This window comes from Athene cunicularia (genome assembly GCF_003259725.1).
Source record: "Athene cunicularia isolate RWA chromosome 17 unlocalized genomic scaffold, athCun1 chr17_part1, whole genome shotgun sequence".
Lineage (NCBI taxonomy): Eukaryota > Metazoa > Chordata > Aves > Strigiformes > Strigidae > Athene > Athene cunicularia.
Genome location: NW_020799122.1, coordinates 10,793,818 through 10,819,779, shown reverse-complemented (window position 1 = coordinate 10,819,779; position 25,962 = coordinate 10,793,818). Strand labels below are relative to the sequence as shown.

Below are 25,962 nucleotides of genomic sequence, written 5' to 3'. Positions count from 1 at the left end.
ACAGATAGCAGTTTGCAACTTCTGTACATAACTAGCCCCAGACTGGGTACCGACAGCATGGCATCCTGTCTTGAGTTGCCCTTTTAAATATCACTCTCCTTGTGACTGATCAAGAAGTGAGGAAATGAGCCAGGTGGAATTTAAAACCACCTTTCTTCTTACGTAGTGGATGATTTTAAATGTTACTTGTAGACATTTAAACTGTAAATTACTAGTAAGCACTAAATATTTAGCATTTATTAATGCCTTGAATGTTGATCTGAGCAAAGGCTGTGTTCTAATTCTGCCTTTTTGTCTGGGGCAAGAATTGATTTCAGTGTCTTCTCTCTCTTCCCTTTTCCTATTCTATCAGTTGGCAGAATTGTTTTCCCCTGAAGAGTGCTCTCTGTGGAGATGTGAATCTTTTTGCTTTGCAGTTAAGGTTGAGCTTGAGTGTTACATTTATAGTACAATTCAAAACATTTATTTGTAACAGAGTTCACATGTCTTCCCATGTCTGTTCTGACCTTTTTGAATATGGAATTAGTTTTCTCTAGAGTTGCATATAGTTTAGCTAATTAGTTGCAATGAAATGAAATGCTAAAATAGATCTTTTTAAAAAAATGTGTTGCAGAAAAGGTTGTTAGAACACGTTCTTGCTGCTGTTTGAGATCTCCAAACCTTAAATAGATGTTAAACTAGTATCAAAAATGTGAGAGCTTGCATTTTGCTGTTGGATTATTTTAGAACAAGCATTAGAAATAGAAAGAGGGTGTAAAATAGACTGAAAGCAGGGGACTTATGTGGTTAATGCGTTCAGACTGTCTTACGAACCTAAGATAAAATATTTTTTTTATATGATCTCAAAGTTCTTGTGTCGTCTTATTTTGTCTGTTAGGTCAATCAGATAAGAGAGGAAGGACAGAAGTGAGGGAAATTGAAGTGTCGGAGGAAAACAATAGGGTAGAAGGTTTGAAGTCAAGTGGACAGTACGAAGTCAACTTTAAAGTTAAAGGAGTATACTGGAAAGAAGTTTTTGAGCTGGAAACTAATAAATTGCATACAGAGAAAAGGGTCTGTGTAGCTGTTTCTTAGAGAAAGAATCCAGGCATTAGAAGATCAAAAGCTGACCATGCCTAGACACTGACATGCAGTTGTGACATTGACAGAATGCTTTTTGGTGTGAAGAAATCCTTGCGTTCTCCCTGATATTGGAAAAGCTTCAGCATAAGCCTGTGGCAGCACGTCTGAAGGAAGAGGCAGACCAAATGAAGAGAGTCTAGAGGAATCTAGAGGACAAAAAGGCTGTTGACTGGTGTTTAGAAATATTAAGCTATAAAAGACTGTGAAAGGTTAAGGGAAGACACAGTAGCTATTTTCAAATATATCAAGTTGTTTTCTGATAGAAAGGCCATAAGCTACTCGCCATATTGGAATAGAGCAAATGGTGGTGTACTGATACTGCAGCAGTTGGATGTTAAGAAAAAGCTGATTCTACTCCCTAGGAAGGCTTAAATATTGTTACTTGCTTTTATAACCTCTTTAAAAACTATGTTTAAGGTAGCGTTTAGTGTTGAGCAGGATGGGCTGAATGAACTTTCGCTGTCCTATTTTCTCTCCCATTTTTCTAGTAGAGTGATTTATATACAGGATTTATGATGTTTTCCCCATCTAACCAGAAGTAATAAAGTAACGAAGGGACAGCAGGTGCAATAGTTTTGAAATAATTGACTAGATGGCAAGAGCTAGGTTGTGATTCAGCAGTGTGATGGAAGATTTCCCTCTTAGTCTTCTGCAAACCAGGAAACCATCTTTCAGGGGGAAAAAAAGGATCTCTGCCTCTATCAAACAGTGTGCTCCCCTACTGACTGGTAAGGTTAAGTTAACCTGAGTCACTTGGTGGAATAGTGATCAAACACTGGTGCTTGTCCCCTGAGTCAGGTGAAATACACTCTTCGTTCAGAGGAATCCCACACCAGGGAGAATTGCTTTTGTTTTGGTGTTCCTACTGGCAGCTTCTGTAGAGCCTAAATAGTGTGTGTATATAGCCAAGAACTGGGCAGTTCCTGAGGCTGAAATACCCTTTCAATTAGTTACCCTTGAGCTTTACTATTTCCAGTCAAGGATGAAGAACCCTTTAATTCTAGGAGTTCGTGGAGGGACTTCATAGAGTCGGGCTGATGGTTGGACTGGATGATCCCAAGGGTCTTTTCCAACCTGAATGTTTCTGTGTTTCATCTTACATACTTTCCACCACTCATGGTATTTTTGTAGATGATCCAGAAAGTGTTCCAACTGTGGAATGCATTGTAAGAAAATATTACCTGATGGGTAAGAAAATTGTAGATGTGGGTGGTGCTTGCCAGTGAGCACAATGTGAGATGAGGGAAATACTCTATTAGTCTGTACAGTAATTTGTATTCCTTGAGCTGCGATGTATAATCTGGAAAGGTTGCACAGCTGATCCTTGGAAGCACTGTATGCTTGCCCTCTGTTTTGTCTTCCCCCTGTGCATCTGCTTTAGTCCTGTCAGAGGCAGGATACTGGATCTTTGCTGTGACCCACTATAACTCCTGTTATTTTGAGGGATGAAACAGATGGGTGAGCATGGGGAGTCTAATCTCAGTTATAAGTAACAGACAAAATTTAAGCGTAATGTGCCCAAAAATGAGATGTGCACTTCTAGATCCTTCTCAGTCTGCAGAAGTCAACTTTACATCTAGCTTCTAAGGAAAGGATCCCAACCTCGAGTCACTCTGGATATGGCATCCTGGAGATTCCTAATTGAAAGTGGTGCACCGTGCAAAACTCCTTTGTTTTCTCAGGACTCATGCCTGAGGGCCACAGCTCTCCAGCATAGCAGTCAGGGCACTCAGCCAACGAGAGCATTTGCTCCTCTGACAGCCTCCGTGCTTGCTTCTGGTGCTGCTTGAAGCTTTTCAGCTTGCAGGAGTGAAAGGGAATTGATTCTTTCTATTTTCATCACTGCCTTCAGTTCTGAAAAGTAGGACAGAGAATCAGCTCACGATTTTTGGCACCGCAAAGCAGTTTCGAAGCAGTAGCGAGAGTGCAGAATTTGTGAACAGATTAGAGATGTTCTAACATCAGTGTATAATTTGGATCACATTTCATAGATTATCTTTTCCTCTGCTGAGCTGAGATTTGTTTTTATAATTCTAACTTGAAATTTAGACCTGCTGTAACTGATGGAAATTGCACTGAGAAATTGCTTAGGAGCTGTGGGGAGGTGAACTGTAAGACAACCTTTTGCATGCTAGAAATGCATGCTAAAGAATACAGAGTTTTTCTTCATCTTTCTTTCAATTCTCTGAGTCTGCCCTTGGGCTTTAAATATATTCAGAACTCTCATCTATCTTGAACAGTGAGTCTTGCTATCTATGTGTATTTTAACCAGAGCTTTTCTGAAGTGTATGGAGCCTTCCCAAGGGTTATCTGTCTTACAAAGTGAGTTTGGTAATGTGCCCTCTTTTCAAAATGCTTCCCTCAGGCATTGTGCATATTGTGCACCACGTTATTTAAACTTGATGTGGCACTCTGGAATAGGTCAGGAGAGGCCATGCTTCTAGATTTTTCTGTATTTGTTCTCATGGACCATTAAAATAAGTTTTCCTTGACAGTAGGAGAAGTGGATGTGAAAAGAAGAAAAATGTTTAGTGGAAGCGTGGTCACTGACTGTAGCTGCCCGACATGAGGCAGGCAGGAATGAGTGCTTAGTCATAGCAGTGATGCGAGAATGACATTTTTCTTCAAGACACAATTGATCACGAGTGTTAGAAGCTCAAACAGCCCCAGGATAAAGCTTCAGTTCTTCTGTATGCATTAGCAGCATTTGTAAAGGTGCCAGAAATGGTTGCAAGTGAGCATTTAAGATTTGCTTTGTCACGGCAGCGGTTCTCAAACTGTCAGAAGTTTTTAATCGGAGACCCCTTGCTAAGCTTCCTGATTCTGTGACAAGCAGAGTGTTTTATCTGATCTGTGGCCATGTAAAGCTTCAATAATGCCACGATTTTATTCAAGTTGAGGATCTAATTTACCTCTCCTCCTCCCTTGTCCCTCAAAAAAACCCCTTAAGAAAGCTGGTAGAGAATAATTTCAGCTCCGGGGAAGAACTCCACAGAAATGAGCCTGCTATTATGTGAATTTGTATAGGTAAAATGGCTGTTATTACTATTTTATCCCAATTGCATTTATTTCATAGAATAGAAAACCCTTGGCAGCCCTGTTTTCCATGTGAGCTTATTCACACTGGGTCTCTGTGCGGTAGAAAGCCCTTTTACATGTCCTTTAAATCGCATATGTATGTGAGGGTCTACAGTACTCTGCTGTGAAGGCATCAATAAGTTGTTATTTAATATATTTAACTTAAAGGTGGCCTACTGGATGACTGATTTGGAGTTTTAAAGGCTTAACTATTAAGTATCTTATTTTTAAACTTCTAAGTCACTGGAGAAGGCCCTTAGCTCGCTTGCTAAGCCACCTTGTTCACTGCAAGAATAGTATTCTTTTGGGTCTGGGTGACAGTAGAGGATCCACTAGAGAGGATCAGAACAGACTTTGTTCTTATGTACGTTTCTCCTGTTGTAATAAAAATGGATTTGCACTACACAGTATCTCTTAGATGAATTAGTTGTTACTGTGATTTGGGGTATTGGTGTAGATTTTTGTCAAGTTTTCTCATGACTTACTTAAATATCAGCTGCTTTGAATGTTAGTTAAGATGGGAAAAGGCTTTGTTATTATCTTTATCTGTTAGCAGATAATAATTTTGTCAAGCAATCCGTACTATTCACAGAATGAAATAAATATCCACAGGAAAGTATTTTACAACTGAATTCTCATGAAAATCACTCTCAAAAGGGATTATTGTAAAGCAACTCTTAAGTTTCACAGTTGAAGAGGAACAAAAGCTTTAACTGGAACCCAGCCTTGGAAGATTAGCTAAGTGTGCTTAATGGGTTGAAATGTTTAAACAGATTATAGGAAATACACTGCTGCAGAGTGACCATAGACACTTGGTGTGAGAATTACAGGAGCTGTGAAGCAAGTGGTGCTCAGGGTAACACCTAAGACCTGAGATGGATGGAGCAGTCAGCTGTGCGTTTGCACCATTGCTGGCGGGTGATGCAGAGCTGTAATACTGCCTGGCCTCATCCTTGAAGGACGTTTGTTTTGAAACTGGAATTAGTCATCCTAAAGTAAGCAAATACAGTCCCCTTGAATGTGAAGTTTAGTCCTTGCCCTGCAATGCAGAAGCTGCAGGTCTGTTAAGTAATTTAACATTAGTTAAGCAGAGGGAAAATTAATGGTTTCCCAGAGCCTTCTCTGTAGCAGATGCAGAACAAACTTTCAATATGAGGGAGCTGGGGGGATTGGAGGCTGCTGAGAGGGCTCCAGTGGTTCTTACTGAGGATGGAGCTTACTCAGAAACAGCTGGGAAGACAACATGTTTCTAGGTAGAGGAGGTGTTAAGTGGTAAAGTGGGTCAGAGGGGTGGAATTGTGCTGAGGAAAGTGCTCTCTAATGCCATTTGAGAAAGAAATATTCTTTATCCTGTTCTGCCCTGCACAAAAGTCTTCTGGTGAGTTAATCTGAAAAGGTGAGTAGGTGGGAGGAAGAGGAGGAACATTTTATTTCCCTTGTAAAATGTGTGTCTCAACTGAATGTCCTACTCTGGGACAAGTGTTAAGAAATTATGGTTGTAGTAGTGCCTGTGAGAGCATGAGAGGTTTTTATGCTTTTGGAGAATAATACTGATGCACCTGGAATCTTGAGTAGGTTTTGAGATGGAGGTATACTCAGTTTTTTAGACCTGTAAGGTCAGTTTTCTTCCTTCTGGTCTGAAAAAACTTTTGCATAAGCACGAGTGGATTTTTGGTTGCTTTGGGGATTTTTTTTGAAAGTTCATTCAGCCATCTTTACCACCCAAGCAAGCCATGGCTCCAGAGCCCAGACTTGAACTGGAAACCTTATAGGTTGCTGTCAAAGCCCTGTGACTTTTCTGAGTCATTTCACAGCTTGAGGTGGTAGCAGCAGATAGGAAAGTGTGCTCCTTTTCACAAGGACAAGCTTAACCTGCAGCATGGCAATTTCAACAGTTCACACCTGGCCTTACAACAGGAGTGCCTAATCGATACCTCTGCTTCTCGTTATTGTTGAGGTTAACTGTGATTATCTGAGCAGGATTTGTGCACTGCTAGTGTGGTTTCAAGTCGTGAGGAGTGGTAAATTCAACTTCCTCACAAATTAAACCAAGTTTGGCTCTATCCCTAGTACAAGGGGTCAAAGAGTTGCATTTATTTTGCAGGCAATTAATGTTCTTGCCCAGTTTAGAAGCCTTCTAGAAGTCTGGACTCCAACTCACTGCCGTGCAGTGCAGATTTTTCTTCAGGCCTTAAAATCTAAACCACCTAATTCTGTGCCAGTGGATTGGGCTGCAACTCGGTGCCTGTGGAGAGCAGGGTATGTGTTTGATGGGCTGGGTGCTAGAAGAGACTGTAAAATCCAGGATGTGCCATAGGGATGAGTACACCAGACTGTGTAGGCTGTCTAGCCCTGGGCGACAGTGACATCGTGGAAATGACACAATTTTGCACGTACAGATGTCTGGGAATTGCTCTGCACTCTTCTATCACTGTGCTTGGGAAAGACTGGTGTTTGCATGAGAGAGGGAGGGGGTAGTAGAAGGTTTGCCTACTTTTGGGAAAACAGTACCTGGTCGGTCAGTGGCTTAGCTGTGCTGGGGCAGTGCTGGAGGCTCTATGGCACGCTGCACGTCTGGAATATTGGAAACTCGCTGGTTCTTCCAGGTTTTCCCAGCAGCACTGCCAGAGTTCTTGCCTTCCCCCTCTGCTCAGGTCCTTGCTGCCAATTCCCAGAGCTTTTCCTATGAAATACAGCTAAATGGGTAGGGTGGGAATAAGTGACGGTAGAATCACAGCCCAGATGTCTGGGCCAAGGTACCTGACTGCTAGTGCCCTGTTACCTGCCTTTCTCCTGCCTCCGTCTCCTCCAGGCACGCTTGGAATAACTCTGTTTTCCTTCAATCCCTGTCCAAGACTTCCTAGTCCAATGGCTGATTTGTGCTTGCTGCTTCCTCCTCCTCCCTTCCCCAGGCTAAACCAGCCCACTCCATGCCACCCCACATCCTCTTCTGGGTCCCCTGCCTTCTTTGTCATAGTCTCTTGGGCTACATTGAGCTGTGCACTTATTGTGCACTGTTTCTGCAGGGGTTAGAATAAATGTGCTTGGAAAACTTTTTTTTTTTTTTTTTTTGTCTATCGGTTTTGAATTCCCCTCAGTTGTACTGAATTTGGTGAGAGCTGCTCTGGCTGCCCTGCACAGTAGTGGGTGTAGGTCAATCATTGAAGGTTGGGTTTGTTGTCAATGGGGAGATGTGGTTTATATTGACTTCTCCCTCAGATTGACAGGTCTCTTTTAAAGGAAAATATTGGATTTTTGTGAAATAAAATTTAGAATGTGATATAAAACTACAAAGAAATTTCAGGCCAGTTCTTAGCTCTGATCCCAAATTGATGTTCCTTCGACGTTGCTATGACTGCGACAGAGTGACTCATCCTGTTATGGTTAGCAATTTGCTTGTCTTACAAAGTCACCGGGGAAATAATTTTTCCATATCTATATGTACCAAGGTTGTAAGGTTTGCTCTAACAAACAAAACAAATAATATTTCCCGGTAATAGGAGCAGCCAACTGGAAAATGAGGCCAATAGGTTCTATTCTTAGTTCTGTCATTAACCTTGGACATTTTCTTTAGCTTAGCTGGAGCTCTCCTTAGCTGTCTAAAAAGCAGAAAAAGTCCTAAATACAGGAGATGGTCTTAGTAAGTAATTAAAATTCTGACGTTTGAAGTGGTTCAGGAGTGTAAAATGTTCATAACACCTTCCAAAACAGCTTAAGGAAAGTCCTAGTGTGCAGATACAGGTTATTAGGTGAATGCATGTGAGCTGGGTATAGTGAACACTCTTGAGAAGCAGGTTATCTCCCTTAGGAAGGACAATCGATCTTACAATTTTTATTGAGAATTCCCTCTTTTCCTCCCTGCTCCCTGTAGTTGGGGCAATTTTCTACATCCAGCGCCATTTATTGAGTCTCAGAACCACAGATCTTGGTGGTGGTAAAGTAGCAACAAGCTCTTGTTATATTTTGGACAAATGGAAGCACTTTAGATCCTGTCAGAGATTCCAGGATCAAGAAGGAGGCCGAGAGCCTACCTGCTGTCAGGAGCTGCTGCTGTTCCACAGCCTCTCCTTGGCGGCAGCAGTCGTGCTACATCGGCACCCTCGGCAAAGCGGGTGTGGACAACATGTGTGTGCTGGTGGTGCAAATAAGAGAAACTTTAAGGAAGTTGATCTTGGATCACTGAGGAGATGGTTGAAGTGGCATCTTTAGGAACTTGAAGTTGTGACTATGGGACAGAAATTATGGAAAGAACTTTGTTTAGCTCTTACTCCTTGCTCTAAGTCACACTGTGTTGGAAACTTCCCTGTTTGCTTTTCTCCCTTCTTACAGATGCTTAAAAAATATTGGTGCTTGTTAAAGCTATGGAGCTTCATAGTCTAGGGCAATTTATTGGTTTGGGTTTTTTTAAGCAGGATGTATAAATGATTCTGATGGGCATGCTGACCTCTCTTAATGCCTACTTTCTTTTATTTGAAAGATGCATCATCAAGTGCCTGTTCTTATAGCAACTGTGTGTGTGTTTGTCCAAAATCCAAGGCAGCCATTTGCTGCTGATTGTTTAGCTTGTTAAGAGTTTGGAGAACTTTTGTTGTGGTGGTTTTGTTTTTTTTTTTTTTAATTTCCTCCTGGAGATTAGAGTTATTTTGACCTTGAATTATTTGTTTGGAGGAGAGTATCTAATGATTGCTCTATTAATTCTTAAATGCATTTAAATATCTTTTTTTCCTCATTTGGTAAAGCACAGAGCTTTTCAGAATAAATGATGCGTTTTCCAAGTCTGTCACTCCTTGGTATTATAATTATTAGTCCTCTGCTACACAACTTGTTGGGAATCATTGGTTGTTAATGTTGGAGATAAGCTTGTCAGTTTTCAGATAAGCTTGGCTATTGGAATATTGGTTTATATCCATGTAAGTTCTGTTGGAAAAAAACCTGGGAAAAAATCTGTCTCTTCAAAGGTACCACGCAGACATAATTTGAGGGGGAAAGCAATTTCTTAGATAGTTTGTTCTGATTCTGCAAGTGTTTAGAGTGTGTTTTCGCTTTTATTCAGGATGTCTGAAATTGGTTCCTGTAAACATTAACAAATTCACAGGGGGTCAGATGAAACCAAGATTGCGTGTGGGATCTGTTTGAGTACAGGCTTGAAACTTTCTGAGCCTTTTAGTAGCTACGGAAGGTGGAGGTGTGCAAGAGCCACTGAAGAGTGAGAGTGACGTAGAGGTGCAAGTACGCTGCTGAGAGAAATAAGCAGAACTAAAAATGCAATTTGACATCTTTCCCAAAATAATTGGATTTTTTTCTTTTGTTCCCAAAGCAAGTTAAATACTGCCTCTTTTGGTTTTATTTTGTTTTCTTGTTTTTCTATATGAGAGTACAATAAGGTAAAACAAATCCAGACAAATGAACACTCACCATACATTACAGTCAGGAAAGAAGCTATGGTTGTATGGTTGTCTCTGTATGGTTCAACTTAATATAAATTCTTACAAAAGTTTGAAAGTATCCATTTAGATACACTATTTTTAGTATATTCTGCCTGTACGTTTGTTTCTTTTCTTTTTCTTTCCCATTGCTAGGTTGTGACTAGACTTATTCACTTGCTGGGCGAGAAGATTCTTGGCAGTCTTCAGCAGGGAGGTAAGACTTGTTCCTTGGCTACTCCCATTGATGCTGGTGCTTCCTTGGAGCTAGAGTAAATCTGTTAAATCTGGAAAGTGCATAATTGAAAAAAGAATTCGTTGCTAAATATTTTAGCTGTTGTCACAAGTGAATGGTGATTTTATATATATATGTTTGTACAATTTTTTTTTTGGCGGAGCATAGTTAATTAAGTGTGGGAATGGAATGATTTGCAATTGAGATAGAAAAGTACTGCTGCATATGTGTGGTGAAATTTCCTTAATTTCTTGCAAGAGAAGAGCTCAAAGGGAGCATTGGAAATAGCAGCTGTAATAGACTTGAATCAGATAATCGTGCTGAGTGGCATCTGCATGTAGTCTGACTTAATATGTCTGTATTTGCATTATCTTAATGAATTGTCTGAGAGGAAATGGTCTGCTATGGATTGGTTCTTAAGCTTTGCGTATGTGGCAGAGGCCAAACAAAGTGTATTTACTGATTGAAGTGAGTAGGAAGAAATTTTCCAAATTTTCCTGAGCAGCTTTTAAAAGAAAACAGATGCATGTTAACTACTGAGAGTCTTGTGGGGTTTTTTGCTGTTGAAGGTTGGTTGATTTTTTTTTTGTTGTTTGGTTGGAGTTTTTAAAATTTTATTACTATTTTTGCAGTATTCAAAGGAGACTGAAAAAAGGTAGCTGGCTCATGTTTCAGAGCAGTCTTGTGGAGTGAACCTCAAAGTCTGCTCTTCCTTTACATGCCCAGCTTTCTGTGCATAATCAGTTGTGTACAAATCTCTACTGATAATTGTACTTAAGCTTCTGTGCATGCTGAAATGCCTTTGTGGCTTAGGGCAGAGTCCAAACTGCTTGGGAAAGAGGACGATCTGCAATCTGGAGGAAGTGGGAGGAAAATCAGTGTCAGTAATAGGAGTTCAGTGAGAGAATCTCCATTGAAGTTCTGAGGAAGGAAGGACTGGTGGAGGTGAAGGAGTTGAGCTGTGATGTGTACCTTGTTTGAACCTACAAATGTCGTCTTGAAGATCACCAAAAAGAGTGGAAAACTATGTAATGTGCTGTACAGAGCTATTTTAGAAGACTTGAAATGAATAACTCAATCACTGAACATACTAGAAAAAAGTTTCTCTGATATTTCTTTGTGTCCTGCAGCGTACTGTTGATCCTGCATATAGATTTTGAATGAGTTTTCATATCAAGTACTTCCATATGTCCATCTCAATAATTCATCTTAATGGTGCATCTTAGGCCTTTGCTGGGTGAAATAAGATAAGCAGGATGTTAAACCCTAACTTAGATGACAATAAGTTTATTGTGTACTGAGAGCTGAGTATTAGTGTTAGCAGCAAAGTAAGGTTGTCTGAGAAGGCTTAGTTAAAGAGGAAGAAAATAGTATAAAAAGAACCATTTGTAGAACACCTCTATCATTGTTCTTTTCACGAGCTAAGCTATCTGTGAAGATTTTCATTATATGTATCACATGCTTCTGTCAAAAAATAGTCTTTGTCCTTAGCTTATTATGTTATATTGGAGGTACTTTCACAGTTACTTTGCAGCTACTTCAGAGGTTCTATATTTTATTTTAAAACTCTTAAGGACATATCTGTATAGCTCCACATTTTCCCATCTTGGAGAGAAGTGAAATAGATGGAGATACACATTCCCTATAGGAACTTTGTTGTTTAAGCTAATTCCTCTTGCGGGCTAAATCAATGCCTGTCTCAAAGTTGTGGCCCTTCAAAGTGCCTTTTTATCTTGTCCTTAACAGGTCAAGTAAATGTGTATTGCATTTAACCTGTTCCTGGCATCCAGATGTTTTTAACATTGCCTAACTTCTACCCACGCGGGCTATGTCAGCAGCCAAAAATGGTGGCAACTGATCATCATCCTCTTATGAGTGAAATATGTGGGAACTTTTTCCTTCAATGTGATGTGGAGGATATTATATTTATCTTAGGTTAAGCAATTCAGCCATCCTTTCCTTGCTGCCTGGCAGTTGAAAACAATGAAATGACACCTAGCTTTCTGGGTTGGCTGATGGCAATTTTTTTTTGTTTTCAAACAGGTCATCCTCTTGGATTACACAGCTCGAGTAGCAAGTGGGATGCCGGAAATCCTGCCAGCAATCTCTCCACAGTAGCAGTTATGCCAGTGTCTGAAGAGGTGCCACTTACAGCTTTTACTCTGGAGCTCAAGCACGCTCTCAGCGCTGTGGGTAAGAAGTGCTTGCATGTTAATGCATCATGGTAAATAAAAGCTGCTTCTCTTTTTGGAGAGGTATGGTCAGGTACCTGTCATTAGTCAAAGGTGGATTCATGCTGCATTAGGAGGGGGGGGTGGTACAGCAGCGCTCAGGATCAGTCTTTTTCATGACCTCTTGCTTCTCTGTCCTCATGCCTAATGTGCATTTAATTTTAGTGGAAAACTTTGTGGCCTTAATGACTCAGAAATATTGTCCAATCTGTCTGGCCTGTTGCCTTGGCTGCCATCAGCACTCTTAAGGCTGCAGGCACTCCAGGGGACAAATCCCCCCACCAGTGTCGGTGCCTGTTTGAGAGTCTGATTCTCTCTCATGTGTGAGAGTCATTCAGGATTCCTCAATTGTACAGCTTCATCCACCAAAGGATTTCTGGTGCAGTTTTCTTTTGTTGAGGTAGTGCAATGAGTGTTAAGCATAAGCCTTGATGAAAGAGGCTTGTAGAGGAGTTCCAGGTTGGCCCTGGAAGGCCAAAGTGAAGTCTTAAATCATCGTCCCATTTGTCACTGTTTTGTTTGTCTTGTGGTCACAAAACCATGTATTCAGCTCACAGCTGAGTAATGAACTGCTTTATCCATTGGTGAAGTTGTGTGTGCAAGTTCCACTTGCTCATGAAACCATGTATTTAATTCAGTTCAGGCTCAGTACTACAGTTTGACATTTCCTGAACATCCTCCTCTCATCCTCATGCGCTATCATAGATCTCTTGAGTAAATCTCCTGTAGTCCTTTGATGAATTGTTAGTCTGCTATCTCATGGCTTATTATTTTGAAAAGTACAGGTTACAAGGTAACCTTGAGGTATAGCCACTTACATTTATTGGTTATTTCCATTTTGACCTTAAGGGTATCTGGAGCTGGCACTTATTATTCTGCTTTAAAAATCTTCTAGGTGAGCAGGCACACGAAAAAGCTGTTGACGCTTGAACTCTTTACACTTTTGAAATATGAGGTTTTGTGCAGCTTATGGTGGAGATGTGTTACAGTGAGAACTAATTTGTGGGTGTTTGAAGATTCCTCTTATTTTGAGGTGGCAGAAGAATTTTATATCCATAACAGAGCACAGATCTCAGCTGTAGCTATCTTGCTAATGGGTACTTCTTATGGATTGTTGCCAGCTTGTTTTGATGTGTGACAGCACTAGGAGCCTTTAAATAAAACAAACAGAAACTTAAGTAGGTAGATGAACTATTCAGAATAAAAATAACCATTCTATTTGAAAGCAACTAGAAGGTGACAAAGGAGGGGTTTTGTTATGATCACTTGGCCTTTCCTCGTTCACCCTTCTTTTTTCTTTTCTTTGCCTAAACTGACGTCTGTGTAGTGCTTGGCAGCTATAGATGGTACTATACAACCTTGGCATCTGAAGTTCTTGCCAAAATGGAGCAGACGGCTGCAGTGGGAAGAGGAAAGTGTTGTGTGAAAACACAGCTAGCCATATGGTTCAAAACACAGCTGGTAGCCCAAGCTCTCTGGCCTTGATAGCCTCTGTTTGTCGGGTCAGCCTATTGCTTATTCAGCCCCACAACGCTCTGGGACAGTGGTTAACCTGCCAGTGCTTTGCTCTGTGTGTACATACTGTACAGTGCAGATGGTTTTTTCATGCAGGCTGGATTTTTTTTTTTTTTTAATTTAGCAGAAGCAGCATTCTCTTGTGTTGGTTGTTTTTTGGTTCATTTTTGTAGCTTTTGTATTTTCTCCTTTGTAGTATGGCTGTAAGTTGTTTGGGTATTCCTTACTGGGTTGTGACAAAGTGCTGTGAGCAATCTGCCAGATGGTGCTTTGCTATAAGAAAAGGACTGTGTTTTGGAATGATTTTTCTTCTGATTTCTTGCATCAAAAAATGAAAGGAGTAGTAAAGTCAGTGTTGTGAAGCAAAAGTTGAGTTTATTTTTAGATTGTCTTGGTATTCACCTCACCTATTAGAACTGTGTCCATTTTACATGTGGGGGAGTTGAAATGTTACATGAAAAGATTTGTGTTAGGGCCTTGCTGAGCAGCTGGTGGATTGGAGCTCTGTGACTCTGCCACCTCAGTGCTGACCCGCTTCCAGTGTTCAGACTGGCTATTTAGCACCTGGGGTTTGGATGTGAACTGTGATTAGACCTTAAATGTATTTATGGAAATAAGAGGTGTTATTTAATATGCTTGAGAAGGCTTAATTGAAAATCTTTCTCTTAAGGAAGTCTCTTCCAGTGTATGTTCCTAATTTTGAAAAGAAGGGGTAAATTTGCTGCTATTAGCATACTTTTGTTGTTTATTCTTTTGTTTTTTCTTGAGCCAACTTTTTTTTTAATTATAAATTGTAATCAGATGTTGCCATGTAACACTTGACTTAATATTTGATCCATGTTGTGTCATTGCTCTGGGCTTGAAATATGTTCCAGAGCAGTGACGGGTAGTCTTAGTATGTGGGGTAAAAGCAGTTGGGTTTAGCTTTCTTTTACAACTTAGGATATTGTTGTTAAAAATTCTTTACTCCTCCTAGTAATATTAACTTAGATAAATATTGCAGTGGTGCCTCGAATCCCCTTGCTGCAGGTTGGAGTCAAGAGGATAGAAGAAATTAGGAGGACCTGGGCAGCAATACTGAGATCACTGCAAGAATCATCATGAGGTATCAGCTACTGCCGTTCCTGGAACACCCTGCCCTGGCTGCAGGCTGACCCTCACCCTGGGGACAGTGGTTGGGATGCAGGCTGGGTTGTAACACAAGCTGCAAAATTAGATTAGAGGATGATTTTTCTTTTCCTGGAACTGGCATTATTGGCAGTGCTGTGAGTTGGAGCTGGTTGCAGGTTAATCTGTTTTAACAGGATTTTTTTTTTTTTGTAATTTTTAACTGCTTCCATCCTATTAAAGGAGTATAAAAATAATGACTAATAGAATATCTCAGTCTGATAGTGGAAGCTTCATAATGCCATGAATTAATATAGAATTGGAAAAGTATTCAGAATTTTATTTTTTTCCCCCTCTAAAACACTTTTGCCTGTAACAAGGCAGGACTTACTGGTTTGGTTGCTTGATTCTGTTGTGTGAGTTTAATTATATTTTAATTTCATTTCATTTTTTTTAATTTGTGATGGGAACACCTTGTGTGACCAGGCTGCTCTCCATACTGGATTTCCTGGGCCCCAGAGCACACTGGCCTGGCTGGCCAGGTTGTGTTTGCATGCTGCATGCAGGGAGCATCAATCTATGGTACCACCCACAGATTTATTCCACCAAGTTGTGCTGATTACTTTGAGATTTGGTGTTTCTGTGGCTTATCATAATTCAGATATTGTTTCTGGACAGTGTGATTGTGTCCCAGTTAAAGACTAAGGGATGTTCATGTTTCCATGGAGTTTGCTCTGCTGAAAGCTGGATTGTGAAGCAGTTACTTGGTTACCTGGTGGCAGTAACTCTACACGAATCTGCCTTCATCTTGAGACAGGTATGAATGTAAAACATGATCTGAGCATTGAGGAGAGAGCAGGAAGGTCCTGCAGAGCATGATGAACCAGAGGCTACATCACTGCTTCCTCACTCTGTTTGCTTGTGTGTTTCAGAGTGAAAGCCATTTCTTTGAATCTTAGTCTAGGTCTCTGAAAAAAAGAGGATGTAGAATATTAAACTTCCAAAAAACAGGGACAGAATTTTCTACTTCTGAAATGTAATGAAATGAAGGTGGGCAAAAGTTTCAGGTTAGGATAACTGTGCTGATGAATTCTGGTCAATGTTTGCGATGTCTGTTTTTATTATTAATATTTTTTTCCCCTTACTCCTGGTAGATCTAAGAACATCTCTTATCAAAAAGCTCCTCTGCAGTATTCAGATTTTTAAAAGGTATTTGCCTAACTAATTTTTTGTTCCTTTACTGAGACCAGCTAAATGATATTACATGATTATATGAATTCTAGTTATATGTGGGAGCTCTCTGATTGTACATAATTTCACATTGAAGTAGAGAGGGATTTAAATCCAACTTATATATCTCCTTCCTTCCTTTCTGCCCTTTAAATAAAAGCTTTCTTTTAATTTCTAAAAATGTATAATGTATGGGGAAGCTCACTGGAATATCTTTACTAATAATTTATTGGAGCTTTTAATTGTAGTTCTGGCTGAATTTCCCCTCCTAACACTCAGATTAGATTTAAATGTTAAGTGTTTAGTGTGGTGTCTGGACCCTGACACAACTTGATATTTTTTCCTGGCCGAGATCTTCCTACACTGGAATATCAAACTACTTAATCATTTCTGTCTCTTTGACACAATTTTGTACACTTTTATTAGGCCAAATATAAATCCTCTTCTGATGAAATCCAGGCAAGTTAGTTTTCTGTGCTAAAATTTTTCTACAGTGCTTTTTGCACTGGATGTATCAGTATTTTTTCCAGGTGAGGTGGATTTGCAACCATTTCTAAGGATCAGAGGTCGCTCCTTGACTTCTTTCAGCAACTCTTTGACTATGTTTTTTTTAGATTTGAACTAGGATATCTGTATTCCCACTCCTGCATATCTTATGAAATTGATGTTATGTGGGAAATAATTACCAAAGTGAGTATCATGCTCACCTTTGGAGGGAAAGGAGGAGTTTTATATCTCATGTGTGATGCTTATGTCCCTTTACTGGGGCAGGACTTGAGCTTGGAAGCCTTGTGGAAGGGCTGTCTCCACACTTTCCTTGAGTGCCTTTATTCCTAAAAGATAAAATTAACTAGACCTGTGATATTTGCCAGCAGTTTTTTCTCCTTGCTTCTCTTTCACGGAATTGTAGTTCTGTACTGAAAAAACAGATGACTCTGGAGTACCAATTTAGCTGCTCCATGAGATTTCCCTGTGAATCATGATCCTCTCTGCCTGGGGGTAAGCTATGCAGTTTTCTCACCTGAAGTGCATAAAAGCTGGGATTCAGAATCCCAGTGAGTTGGCTGAAAGAAAAATCCCCCAGGGGCTGTTAAAAGTCACCACCTCTGGCTTGAGAAATTCATGAACTGCAGATTGCTGGAGGCTCAGAGAATATAATTATTTTTTTCCTTGCTCTAATACTCTTTCCCAGTAATCTGTTGCTGGTCGAAGTCAGAGAGACACTGTTGGGCTTAGATAAATATTTGATGTTACCTCATATCACCTCTCCTATGTTCTTAACTTCAAGCTATTCACCCCATGTCTAATCCCACAGAAAGAACAGCCCCTGAAGGGTGCAGGCAGCTGCTGGAGGAAGGAGGGATGTTTTCATGATGCCAACTGCAGCTGCAAATTGCCTGCAAGGCTGATGTCAGGTGTAGCCAGAGCATCATGTGCTGATGGTGTGTAGCTATGACAGCGCATGCTGAGGATGCGCCACCACGTTGTCTTGGTTGCTCCTGCCTGCTGGTGTGGCTGTTCCAGTGCTATGTACTGGAGTGATTTTTATTTTTTTTCATTATTTTGTTGCTTTCAGCAGTTTAGTTTAAATAACACTTTTGGTCATTCTGTTTTATGAGAACCCATATGTTGGTGTTCTTGATCGCATTAATGGAGGGTTGTTTAATGGTTGATTAATTGGGACTTTGCTAGAAATTGGAAGTGCAGCGCAGATGGTGTTATTTCTGAAACAAAACAGAGTCGGTTCAGTTAGAAGCATCGCTATGTTCTGTGCTGGGGTGAATAAGGGTCTGGGTGTCTTTGTCCTGTGTGGAGGGGTGTGTGGAGGGGGCTGGCACCGCTGTGTGTCTGTGCACATGCTTCTTTGTGTCATGTACTGTGAAATGCTTCTTTTCCAAATATGAAAGTGAGGTGAGTGCACATGGTTTCTGAATACATATGCCTCTCCAAGGCTCTTTTGATGCTTGATGGGGATGTGTTGTCCCCATTCAGGATGTCTGTGTGTGAACTTGACTAACCCAGCTCTACGAAGTCTGCCTCTCGCCTTGTATCAAGGTGTTCTGGCTGACAGAGTCACTGTGTTTCATGGTTTCATCTTAGGGCACGGGCCCCAGTGCAGCAGATCAGTGTGGTACACTCCAAGCTCCTTTGCTGATGTTCTTGGATCTGAGTGACTGGGTGCAGGGAGGCAGCAGGCAAACGCAGAGGTGGAGCACGCTGTTCCCTCCTTGGCGTTAGTCTCTCTTACTTGACATTTTTATTGTATTCCTCGGCTCATTTTGCATTCCTGGCTGTTTGTCTTTACCTACTAAACTTCCACCACTGTCATAAAGCTTTGTAAGTCACATACCCTGGAAGAATATTTGGTCTACATATCATTTCTGTTTTGCTGAGAGCTTCGACACTTTAATGAACACAAATGATAACTCTGCTGTTAAATGCTTTTTCAAAAGCCATCTTCATCACATACAGCGTCATCAGTATTTCTTCTGGGAGACCTCTCTTAATCCCTTTGTGCCATCCAGTGTTGTGCTAGACCAACTGTTTGTGAGGCTGAATGGTGAATCAGATCAAAGAATCTACCAATGTTACAAATAAGTTGGTAAAAAGCCCCACAAGCATTGGTTCTGTTCCCTGCAGACAAGCACAAAGGAGGAGCAGCACAGATGCAGGAGTAAAGGCCAACTTGTTTTGCTCTTGAAATGCTTATGAACTAATATGGGACTTGTTGCTTTGATAGGAACCAACTGCTATAAACTTTATTGAGGGATAAGGAAATTAAATTCTGTGCTTTCTAACCAGCTTTCCTTTTTATATTTTGGTCTTTGCTTATGGGATATTTTTGTCCACTTTTGCTCGCTCTTCTTACATCACCAGTGTAACAAAGAGCAAACGTTATTTGGATGTTTGAAACTAGAAGATGAAAAATTATACTTCTGAGTTCAAGTCTAACACTAAAGTGTGTTGAAACAGAATAAAGTCTTTGCAGGAGGAATCGAGCATTGTGGGGGAAGTGAGTTGACCCTGAAGGTCAGGACGGCTGGCTCCAGATACTGTATTGGTGGCTTTTGCTTTTTGAGCATCTAAGTGTGAAATTGCGACCTTTTACCATGTTGTTCATTCGTGGTCCCTTAATTTTTATAAACACATTAAGCCATGCTGCTTTATGTACCTTGAGGGACTTCACATAGTTGTTTTGTTATTTTGTATATAAATTTCAGTTATTTTAATAATGAAAAAAAGAAGGATTACATAATGAAAATATTAATAGAAACTGACTGCTCTTTCATGTTTTGTAAATGTGAATTTCTCTATATGAGACAGATATTTTCTTCTGGTATGAGGTTAATCCCTTCAGTTTTGTTTGCTTTTTTGTATCTAGCTGCTGTTATTCTGCAACCTCCACCACATGTGGCATGTATTGCTGCTGATGAAGTAGAATTGCTGATAAGAAAAATAAGGTTTCTTGCAGGCACTCTAGTTTGTGCACCAAAATTCATCTCTGGTATAATGTTGTTGCCAGGTGTGTGCATTCACTTCTCTTTATAGTGGAAGTAGTGCGAATCGGGCTGTCCCCTGCAGATTCAGGAGTCTCTTCCTCCTTGGGGTTCGTAGTGGTATGGGTTCCTGTTGGTGTGTTGAATAAGAAGTAGTACTGCTATAGAGAGCTTCAGGATTCATCTGGGGAGTTGGTTCAGTGCAAGATGAATAAACTCTGTATTTCAACAGGTCAGCGAAATAGCTTTTTTTCCCTTGAAACCAGATTCCTGGGCTTTCTGTGGTTGCAAAAGGTACATGATATTCTGCATCTTGTGTTTGTGAAAATGCAGCTGCAGTAGAAGCAGCCATCATACATGACACTGGGGAATGCTCTAAAAGAGAGCTTGTAGGTTGTAACTAATGCAGTAACAGCTCTAGGAATATGGAGAATGGGAAGATGTTATTGTAGGTAAGTGTGACAGTTTTTGTGAAGGCTGTGTGTCAGCTCTTCTACAACAACCCTGATCAATCCACAGTTCCATCACAGTCTTCAGAGCAGAATCACAGAACTGCATTTGTTATAGCTATATTTTTCTCTATACAGTTTGTCAGGAGCTGAATAGCAGGGGTTCACATATGGAACTTCTTGTTCTTCCAGGTCCTGCTTTGCTGCTCACCAGTGATAACATCAAACAGCGACTTGGTTCTGCTGCGCTGGATAGGTACCTGTCCTCATTATTGCTTACGAAAAAATGCAGAAAGATTCTATACTGATGTTATAAATATACAGTGTTTCGGAATAAAATTCTGTGTTCTAACCTACATTGTGCCTTCTCATCGAGGTGTTTGAGACAACAATGTTTCAAGAGTATTTCATACAAATGCTGGTTCTTTTTTCTGTAGTTACTTCCACTTGTGAAATTGGAAGAGCTGAATTGCTTTAAGTGGGTATTGTGTACTCATTCTGAGGGGTGCCATGGAAGTCTTATTGAAGTTAGGTGTCACTACATCCTCTTTTCTCTGTGTGTATATCCAGTGGTGTAAATAACAGAGAAATAAAGCAAGCATGAGCCTGGAAATGTGAGCAGCTAACATTCTTAGACAGGATGAGGAAGACATGTAGGTCTCTGCCCTTTGGATTTTGTGCCTGATTAAGATTTGATTATTTAACATTTCTTTCTACTTGGTTAGGAGCTATGGTATAAAACAATTTGAATTTAGTATTTTCCTTTTCTGTCCCCAGTATCCATGAATACCGACTAACTAGCTGGCTGGGACAGCAGGAGGATATTCACCGTATCGTGCTCTACCAGGCAGACAGCACCCTTACTCCCTGGACTCAGCGCTGCATCCGGCAGGCTGACTGCATCTTGATCGTCGGGCTGGGAGACCAGGAGCCTACTGTTGGAGAGGTGTGAAATAGCTCCTTCCCATATTTGCAATGTTAATAGTCCAGGTCACAGAATCACAGAATCATCTTGGTTGGAAAAGCCCTTGAAGCTCCTCTAGCCCAACCGTGAACCTCACCCTGACGGTTCCCAACTCCCCCAGATCCCTCAGCGCTGGGTCAGCCCGACTCTTCAACCCCTCCAGGGATCCTGGGGACTCCCCCCATGCCCTGGGCAGCTTGAGGCCATTCCCTCGGGGCCTGGTTCTGGCTCCTTGGCTCCAGAGACTCATCCCCCCTCTCTGACCCTCCTGGCAGGGAGTTGCAGAGGGCCAGGAGGTCTCCCCTCAGCCTCCTCTTCTCCAGACTAAACCCCCCCAGTTCCCTCAGCCGCTCCCCAGCAGTCCTGTGCTCCAGACCCCAGACCAGCTCCGTTGCCCTTCTCTGGCCACACTTGAGTCATTCAATGGCCTTTTTGGGGTGAGGGGCCCAAAACTGAACCCACTTATCGAGGGGCGGCCTCCCCAGTGCCGAGTATGGGGGTGAGATCCCTTCCCTGTCCCTGCCGGCCACACTATGGCTGATGCAAGCCAGGATCAAAGAAGGTTGTTTCATACTCATGAATTTTCCTGGGTTCATACACAGTGAAGCATAAATAATGAAATATTCCTGAGAAATGTGCATTATAAATAGAAAAAGAATTGAATGCGAATCCTCTGAAATGGCAAGTTTTCTGTAGAAGAATTTTCAGCTAAATTCTTTTCCTATAAAGAGTCATTTTGGTCAATGGTAAATCAAAAGTCAAGTTGCTTTGAAGCTTTGCATTTCTGTCCAGAGTTTTTGTGTGATCTCAATATACAGAAAAATTATTTTCTGCCTGGATAGAATTCATGGTGTGTGCCTAGCAAAAAGTAGATATAAATTGTATTCTATGAATAATTTAATATATTTTATTACAGATTGTAAGCTATATTTTTCCCCCCCTACCATCCATTTTTATTTTCAATATTTTATTATAAAAGTTGTGTGATCAGGCACATAAATTCTGCAAGAAATTAAAAAATGTAGTCACAAGTGGGTTTTTTAGGTTTGTGAAGTGCTGAGTCTGACCTCCAAAGAGCCTGGGACTGGCACCATCTGCAGTGTTCTTGTGTGTCACTGTGTTGGTTCTTCATGACTGTATGTGGGAGGCAGGAAGCGCAGTGAAAGCAAGTCGCCATCAGTTGCCTAAAACAACAGAAAAATAAAAGTAAGGAATGCAAAAAGGAAAAAGTGAAAGAACAAAACATGCTGAACATTTGTGGGCTTGAGTATGACTTGGGAAGCAATCTCATTTTGCACGAACAGCGTGCGTCTGTGCTGTGCATTTAATGGCCTATATCTTAGGTAAAAAGCATTCATTTTTAAGCATGCAGGTTTGAATCCTTGTCTGATTTTTAGAATTCTGTGTGCCATGTAAGCCCACATCTAACAATGCAGTTGTCTAAATCAATCTTGTTTGAGGGTTCTTCGTGTGCGTAGTTGTCTGCAGATTCAGATGGGAGTAGGGGTCAGACGTGTACGTGTGTGCATGTGTCTATATATAAAATGTGATTCACTATTCTGTTAAACTGATAGTGGAGCAGTAAATACCTGACACCTCTGTTTCTTTGGTGTCTGTAACGTGCTGCAGCTGGAGAGGATGCTGGAGAACACTGCGGTCCGAGCACAGAAGCAACTTGTCCTGCTCCATAAGGAGGATGGGCCTCTCCCTTCCCGGACTGTGGAATGGCTCAACATGCGGAGCTGGTGTTCTGCTCATCTTCATCTCAACTGTCCACGCAGAGTCTTTTCCAAAAGAAGTCTGCCCAAGCTGGTAAGTGATTCCTGCTTTGGTGGCTGCTCATTTAGCTGTAATCTGTGTATCAGAGGTAATCTGAGATAATGATACTACAGGATATTCTGATGTTGTAACTCACTGTTTCACAGATAGTGTTCTCTTTAAATCTGTTTGTCTTCAATTTACTAGAGGAAGCATAGGGATAAGGGGCTCATGTCTTCTTCATGGGTGCATGTTTGGCTGTTTGATACACTGCAGACAGTAAATGCTGTCTGAAGGTCACATTGACAGGTGTGTACAGGCAGTAGAGCCCTTTTCACTGGGGGGATCCCCATGCTTGCAAAACCCATGCTAAAGATAAAGCAGAGGCAGACTTGGGATGCTTCACAGTAACTTCAAATCCTTCTCAAGAAAGAGAAATATCTCCAAAGAAAGTACTGTACTGTGGTGAAATTGTCCCAGCTGCTACAAAAATGAGAAACACATATGATCCATGGAACTGTTTGGATAGTTCATTAATCCTCTTCTCGTTTCAGGGACCGTTACCCACTTTTTAACAGCATGTGGCTCGCTGGTAGCGTAGCCTCTACCCTGCCTGTAGAGTGACCATCTCCTGCCTCTCTTCTGCAGATAGAGATGTACGAACGAGTGTTCCAGAAACCACCAGACCGTCACTCTGACTTTTCTCGCCTGGCTCGTGTTCTGACTGGGAACGCCATTGCGCTGGTGCTTGGGGGCGGAGGGGCGAGGTAGGTGGCTTGTGCTGGGCATGCTGGTTCCTTGCTGCCACTGTCACTGGGCTGTGACAGATTCTTCAGGATAACAGGCATCCTGTAAAATCAGCACTGTTCTCTAAGAAGCATTTGGAGGAATCGCTGAGGACTTGTTTTTGTTACACAAACTTAATCTGTGTAGATTTGTGCTTGGATTTCTGCAGTAGGAACGTGTGTGTTTGTGACCTCTTGAGACCTCTCATGTGTTGGGCTTAATACCAGGAGATGACCAGGGCAATAAGTATGATGCTTCTTTCTTTTGTTGGCCTACACTATGGATTTTTTTTCCCCTATGGATTCTTATATTGGAAAATGGCTCACAATATTTCTAAGGCCCCAAAGCCCTTCAGAGTTTGAGCAGCAAGGGGAATTAATGTCCTCTAACGGGAAAATGTTCTCTTCACAATCGCTGAAAACCCCAGGTACCTGTACGCTTCTGACAGCCTTACTGTACAGAAAGATTGTATTTTTGCAGACACAAGGGCAAGGTGTGTGCAGAACACTCCATTAGAATTCCATCTGAATTCCTGGTGAGCTCTGGAAATAAATTATTACTGATGTTTTTCTTTAGAATGCCTTTTTACTTTGAGAGTTTTATGCTGAGATGGAATTTAGTAGCTTTTTGTCTCAAGAGAGCCGTCGAGCCATCTTCGTTGCCTTCATCACCATGTTCTTGAAGCCCTTCCTTAAAACACTGCTTTGAAATACTGCTCTCAAAAATAAGTATAATTTGCACATAGTCTGTCTATTTAATTCCATGGAAATATCACATTTTTGTCCTTGGGCCAGTGCGTGCTTTGGGGGGAGTATTTGCTACAGTAAAGGTTAGAGCTCCTTTGTGACAGCTTGTTCTGATTAGTCACTTGATGCTGAGGCAGCCAGCACTGCAGCTGCTTCTTTGAGTGTCTGCAAAGATGCCTTCATCCTGCTTGCTTTCACAGTTTCCTCACCTAAGATGATTTCAGTGTTTCTTTTTTGAGATAAGCACTATCCTGTGGAGACCCAAAGAAAAGCAGAGGAGGGGAGCTTCCACTTAATCTGGGTATCTCAGGAGGCTTCTAATCGAGTGATGCAAAGCACTCGTGGGGTTTTTTGTTACAAAGGTATCTGGTGTCTCTGTCTCTACTGAAGCCTGTGTCATGCTAAAATATGTGGACTTTTATATTTCTTGCAGCACATTTTGCTCATTCCTTTCCTTTCTTACTTCTGTAACCACTGTTGTAATTTTTGCCAAACTATTTTTTGTTCTACTACTTAATTTGCAAGCTACCACATGCTGGTTTTCAAGAGCAGAGGTAAGAAAGAGTAGGATTACTGAGCCTGTGTGTTGGTCCTGTGTTGTCCTCCTCTGCAAATCTGAACCACTGCACTGCTGCTGTGTTGGCTTTAGGATTTCTGGACACACACCACCCATTCAGCAATGTGACCATGGGCCATTAGCCATTAATTTGCTCGTTTCTGCATCCATGCAATATGGAGGACTTTAGGAGAATTAAATGGCAGAGCAGATAAACAGGGTAATTTCTTCTTTCTCTGAAACTCTGTTTAGGTCATGGACTAGAGTGATTTTTAAGGGTGTTCAGGCTGGCATGTGGATCGTGTGAGCATTGTGTTTTCAATGGAAAGGTACAGAATGCTCTTTCTGTAGTTGAATTGTCATCTAAATTGTGGTGAGGTGAAAGATTTGGATTTTGTTACTGAAGAGAGAATATAATTAAGACTCTGGGAAAGAACAAAGTTACTCTGAACTTTGTAAAAATCTGCCTGTGGAAGATTAAAGTAAGTTCATAGGTCCTCATCTCTACTAACAAGGGAACTTCTAGAGATTATGCACTAGGTACTTAAAATCATCCCATGATTATAACCCATTCCATCTAAAAACACCTTGATGGGTCACTGCACAAACTCCTGGTAGTTATTGTAGCCTTTGGGTAATATACTACATGAAGTAACTCTCCTACTTTGTTCTAGAAGCATGAGTCATAGTGGTCACAAAAACCAGACAGAGGTAATAGTTACAGGGTGCTGGCTGGTGGTTGTTTCTATTACAGGTATTGTGTTCTGTGATTCCACTAATATCAATTATTTAGTTGTTATATTGGAGATGTTTGTCTGGCTTCCTGGTGACAGTCGGTTTGGGAGGTTTTACTAGAGCAGCTTCCTAGTAATTATCTTTGTGGTTTGTCATGACAAAAGGCTCATAGGAACTAAAGGTTTTCTTTCTCTTGTGAGTATAAAAATAAAATAAATCAAAGTGATACAGTACTAAAATTATAGCGTTTTGCTTTTGTTAAGTGCTAACTTAATTTCAGTTAGAAACATTGTGGAGTTTGAGGGAAGGAAAGGGGATTTGTGTTTAGAAAAATAACACCTTTGAATTGTAGTTGCAAGAACAATGACACATCAAACCCTGCAATAAAGGCATAAACCCTCCCATAAGTCATTCTCATGACCTTTAGCCATCCCACATACAGCCCACCTTTTCTTTGGTTTTCTGTAGTTGTCTTAGCAAAGTGTTTGAAAACTAGAATTTATGGGGAGTAAATAATTAATACAGAAATA

General features: G+C 41.0%; 1 protein-coding gene across 1 annotated transcript in view; it reads left to right on the top strand.

Annotated features, from left to right (window-relative positions):
* The window catches only part of PNPLA7 (patatin like phospholipase domain containing 7), a 125,872-nt gene that overhangs the window by 51,680 nt on the left and 48,230 nt on the right, over window positions 1-25,962 (top strand). The window contains exons 21-26 of the mRNA XM_026860308.1: window positions 9,780-9,840; window positions 11,902-12,051; window positions 20,080-20,143; window positions 20,665-20,833; window positions 22,481-22,663; window positions 23,258-23,376. Of these exons, the coding sequence (XP_026716109.1) occupies window positions 9,780-9,840; window positions 11,902-12,051; window positions 20,080-20,143; window positions 20,665-20,833; window positions 22,481-22,663; window positions 23,258-23,376 (746 nt within the window). The remainder of the gene's footprint in view (window positions 1-9,779; window positions 9,841-11,901; window positions 12,052-20,079; window positions 20,144-20,664; window positions 20,834-22,480; window positions 22,664-23,257; window positions 23,377-25,962) is intronic.